Genomic DNA, 5,486 nt, shown 5'->3' on the forward strand with positions numbered 1-5,486 from the left:
AAAACTTCCTACCTTAAAAAGACAAACGAATGCTGAGAATTTTGGCACAATCGAAAAGCATCTTAACAACGTCCCTCAAAAAAGGTGGTTGCGCCTCTGGTGAACTATCTCTAAACATCTTTAGGGTTCTTGTGATATACTTTATAATTCCTCTGGACTTTCATCGTTACCATGGATTATACGAATCGAATGAAAAAGTTAATTAGAAATGCGCTTTTAGAAGAGACCTAAGTATCAACTTTGTTCCTGAAATACCGGCACCTGAGGAACGAAGCCATTAACTGAGTTACAGAATTTAACTTCGTATAATTTTTAATTTTCGTATAAGATATTTAGTATACTCAACTGCTGAGTGCCAAATATTTTGAGTAAAAAAAGGCGTAGTAACTATCACACTGAAATGTTGCTTTCTGAGAATTGAAGTGTTAGTGTTGATCTATTTTAATATATAATAGTTTTCACTTGAGATCGTGGATTAATTTCTGTTTTTGAAGTAGAATACTTCTCTCAGTAAGTTCGGCTACATAGGGATGTGAAATGAAAATCCAAAACCGAAAAAAGTGAAAAATATGTCCAATTTCAAATGGTAATAAATCGGTTAGTATTCGATGGATTTCCTTCGTTCTTGCAGCAATAAATTGGAAAATCTTCTAAGATTCTTCCCAAATGCAGATAATTGTAATTTTATTATTCAAATTATTGTACTATTGGAAATAGTCAAGCCTTGTCAAAACGAAAAATTCGGCCTCTGATTGGTCGTTATATCATGCTTCCCAAGCACGGTCGACAGAATCATAGACCTTGCCATTTGAAATGTGCAATTTGGCCTATATAAGAGCCTGTTTCACCCGAAGCCGCTCATAATAATTCTAGACTGTGACAACAGCAGTCCTCCCTTAGCAGCAGCAGTAGCAGTGCAGTGGATACAGCAGCAGTATCAGGCACACTAGTAAATGCATCCAATGAAAAGAACGCTCTGGAAACCTAGCGAAATTTGGAGCAGAACGTTCTGGATAGCTGGCGGAATTTGGAGCAGATATCCAGCTTACGTCAGATTTGCGATTTATGAAAAATTGGCAACACAAATGTTGCCAGATATATTTTTCTTTGGATAAATTGTATGAAGACTTCAAACTGACGTAAGCAGAGTTGTCAAAAGGGTGGGTAATTTATTACGAACTTTGCATTATCATTATCAGCATAAAAATTAATTTTTCGCATAATCAAAATTCAAAAATTGTCAAGTCCAAATAATAACAAGCAACTTACTATGTTATTGAAAATGGTCAATCCTTATTGAAGTGCAAAATTCGATTGATCTGATTGGTCGTTAGTATGATTGCTTCCCAAGCACAGTCGACAGAAACACAGACCTTGCAATTTGAATGTGCTGTTTGTCTGTATAAGAGTAGGGATGGGAAATATCGACTGAAATGGCTATCGATAGTTATCAATGATTTCCTACCACTATCGATAACTATCAATAGCTTTTTATCCCTATATAAGAGCCTGTTTCAGTCGAAGCCGCTCATAACAGTTCTAGACAGCGACAACAGCAGTCCTCCCTTAGCAACAGCAGTAGCAGTGTAGTGGATACCAGGCGGATAGCGGCCACAGCTGTGGCATAGCAATGGATAGCGCACTAGTTGCAGCGAATCTTAACATCGCTAGCAGCTGGGCCAGCTGTTGCAGGGACAGCGGATACCAATAGCAGCGTTTAGCGGCCAAAACATTGGCATGGCTGCGGATAGCGTAGCAGTTGCAGCGGGTATCAGCATCGATAGCAGCTGATTCAGTGAGGCACTTTAGTGAAATGCAGTATCTGCGCGATAGCGGGCGTAAATGCATTCAATGAAAAGTTGACTCATTTCGACAACACATGAGCCGTCTAGTTTTGAGTGTTAAATCAGTTTTTCACTGTTTATTTTATCACAAGGAATACTTCATTCACACTGTCAGTGATAACGCCAAGATGTGATCGGTATCTTATTCGATATTGAACAACAAATGAAAAAATGACTGATTCGCAAGCAGCCGGGTTATCTTTCTTGTAAAAGTATTCTACTTTATTCTTGCGGTCGTGGCTTTGCACACAACTCTCCTGTTATTTTTTTCATGAACCGAATTATGCCTAACGAAACTGCTACATGCGTGAAATCGTTTCCCTCATACATTGCACTGATATGGTTCCTCTCCCGTATGAATGAGTCGATGCATTTTTCTTGCACAGGTGTCAATAAATTCCTCTCCACAGATGTCACATTTGTCCGGTCTTTCTCCTGCGTGAATGCGTATGTGACGCGTCAAATTGGAACTTTTGGTAAACATCTTACCGCAGAATTGACACCCGTACGGCCGTTCTCTGGTGTGAGTTCGTTTATGTTGGGTCAAACTGCTGCTAGTAATGAATTGTTTGTCGCATTCATCGCATTTGTGTGATTTCTTACCGGTATGGATCTGTCGATGCTGTTTTGCCGCGTACCGTGTTGTAAACGATTTCTCACACAAATCACATGTGAACTCCGATCTTTTTCCGGCGTGTATAAGACTGTGCTTGATTAAACCACTCTTGATATTGAATCGTTTACCACAGAGGTCACATTCGTACTCTTTTCGATTTGTGTGAATACGTTTGTGGTTTGCGAGTGCAGATTGATGTGATAACCCTTGGCCACACACATCGCACTTGAAAGGTTTTTTGTCGATGTGCCATTTCTTGTGGGCCATTAATCGGCTCCTGAAGCTGAACCCTTTACCGCACTCCTCACAAATATATGGCCGCTCGCCGGTGTGCTGTCGCACATGTACTTTGAGTCTGCTGTTATCTATGAATTTCATTCCACAGTGGTCACATTCGAACGGTTTTTCTCCCGTATGAGTGCGGACGTGCGCCGTGAGGTAACTTTCATATCTGAAACTTTTGCCGCAGATAGCGCAACCGTGAAGTTTCATGCTAGACAGATCATTTTCGGTGGCCTGAATGGTTTCATCGTGCCATTTTTTATGGTACGTTAATTGGTTTTTGCGAATGAAAACTTTACCGCACTCTCCGCAAACATGTGGCCGCTCACCGGTATGCTTTCGTACATGTACTTTAAGAGTGCCTTTATTCCTGCAGGACAATCCACAGTAGTCACATTTGAAGGGTTTTTCTCCGGTATGAACGCGAAAGTGCTCTGTTAGGTGACTTTTAAATCTGAAACTTTTACCACAGATAGAGCAATCGTGAGATATTTTGCTAGCCGGATCGTTCTGAATGGCTTCATTTGGTCGATCGGAAGTTCCGGGTAGTTGGTTTGAATCTAAAATTTGACACCTGTAACGAAGTTAATGCACAAACAACACTTACTTACCTTCCATTGTCGTTGTGTGGGTGGCATTCATGAAAATATTATTTTCTCGATCGTCGAAGGGAAACTATGCGTGAATTTAATGTTTATTCTTTGTAGGGTGAGGAACGGCTTAAGCAGCAGCGCCTATTTTAATCAGTCGAAAAAACAGGCCTCAAACTTCTGCATTTTGATCAATATCGACAATTTCAATGATGGGAACGAAACCTTTGATTATCTAGCTGTCCTACGTACATAAGAAATACCGTTAACCACAAAGAAATCTGTGAACAATTGCTATTGAAACAAATCGACCTATATTGCAGCCATTCAGGAGCCGAAAAAAAACGCCTGCAAAACAGATGGAAACTGCTTAAAATAGGTTCGGGGTGATTGGAATAGTGACCCTCGATTGGAAACTTTGATTGATGATTGTGAAAGTTTGCTTACTTAGTTTCACAATCTGAAAACTAGTTCTGACGGAGAAAACGATAGAGAACAGATTGATATACTACTGTTTGAGTTTCACCCAACATATTCCGAGTATTTCGTCTGAATACACAGGCGGTTCCTAAAGCTGCTTAGAATATGTTCCCTACCCTACCAAACAACTCCACAAATAGTTTCTCGTTTTTGCACTGTACGTTTGTTTACCTCTTATCAGAGATGCCAGATGTCTTTGAACAATTGTATGGAACTGCTCGAAAAGCCGACAAGCATGAAATCTACACGCTCGGCCGTTTTCACTTTGAGTAAATTTAAAAAATTGAGTAAATTTTGACTCAATTTCGTTAAAAGTGGGTCTACCCGGGTAAAAAATATGAATAAAAATGGGTGTGTTGAGGGAAAACAACACAACAGTTTAATAAAATGCGAATACTTAGTTTCGGGTAAAATTTTTTGTGGAATTTTTGATATTCTAATTGATGATTTAAGGTACAGTCGTCGCTCGCTAACTGCAACATGTTTACATTGCAGTTATCGAATGCCGTTCGATAACTGCAACACTTGAAACATGCCAAAATTTAGAGGGGGATCCGTCACTACCATTTTTGTTTTCAATGATGTCGAAATGTATTTTTTTAATGGAATAGTGGCAAAAAATATCAGAAAACTAAAATAGGCAAGCTTTTTGAATAATCAATTTGATAGTCATATTTCCGCATCATAATTTATTGCGTTTTAGTAACTACTTTACATAACCAATATGTAGGCGAAGATAAAGTTCATCATTACAGAAGATCATTTTACGAGACGTTTCTGAACTCAATTTATGAATGAAATTTCGACAGAAAGCTCGGAACCGCTGACATAACGCAAGTAAAAGCAACATCACTATCAGCAGGATCCGTGACACCTGTCAGTTCCTAAAATGGTCTATTTAACGCTAGGTCACAAAATATTGTTTGTGATCTATCATGCACTGCCTCACTGAGTAGTGAAAGCTAGCCAAATAATGCACAAGGACTGCAAAGTTGTTGCAGTTAAAAGACTTGCAGTTATCGAACGGCGACTGTATCCAATTATACCTATATGATGACTTCCGTGCAGGTACTCAAAATAAGGAAAATACTTCTACAGACACAGTGCGCATCGTAAACCCATGAATGGATGTAATTTTACCCGTTTTTTATTCAGAACTACACACTAACTTATCTCTTCATGGTTCAGCCACAGACAAACAGACGTACCACGAGATTTATTTCCGTGGATCAAAATAACGGTCATTTTGAATGAGTTTCAGTCATGCGGAATATTCCCGCCGCAGCGGTGGTGGCACTGATGTGCCTTATCCTTTGAACTCATTTGACAGTATTCGAGCACCGTGCTGCCAAAATCAGCAGAAAAGCTGAAAGTTTATCTTTTGCGGAATATGTCCAGTAGGTGTCGCACAAGTTAGTCGGAACCACAATTTCCTTAGAATTTTGTATGCAGTGGTACGTCTGTTTGTCTGTGGTTCAGCCACCAGTAAAATTTTAAAAGTATATCAGCAAACCACTTGTTCACCGATTCACAGACTTTTTTTTCCAAAATGATGCATCTAGACTTGATATCAAATAAAAGCTCTTCAGTTATTTTGTAAAATGCTACATTCTGGTTCGAACTTCGTCTTTTCAAAGAAAAATATTTATTTTTCTCATGTGAATTTATTTGTCA

General features: G+C 39.2%; 1 protein-coding gene across 1 annotated transcript in view; it reads right to left on the bottom strand.

The window, feature by feature from the left end:
- Positions 1 to 945: 945 nt before the first annotated feature.
- LOC129729209 (zinc finger protein 271-like) overlaps positions 946 to 5,486 on the bottom strand; it is a 23,219-nt gene continuing 18,678 nt past the window's right edge. The window contains exons 6-7 of the mRNA XM_055687704.1: positions 3,354 to 3,417; positions 946 to 3,302 (exon numbers count right to left, since the gene is read on the bottom strand). Of these exons, the coding sequence (XP_055543679.1) occupies positions 2,167 to 3,302; positions 3,354 to 3,417 (1,200 nt within the window). The 3' untranslated portion in view covers positions 946 to 2,166. The remainder of the gene's footprint in view (positions 3,303 to 3,353; positions 3,418 to 5,486) is intronic.

Source organism: Wyeomyia smithii, chromosome 3, assembly GCF_029784165.1.
Source record: "Wyeomyia smithii strain HCP4-BCI-WySm-NY-G18 chromosome 3, ASM2978416v1, whole genome shotgun sequence".
NCBI classification, from domain to species: domain Eukaryota; kingdom Metazoa; phylum Arthropoda; class Insecta; order Diptera; family Culicidae; genus Wyeomyia; species Wyeomyia smithii.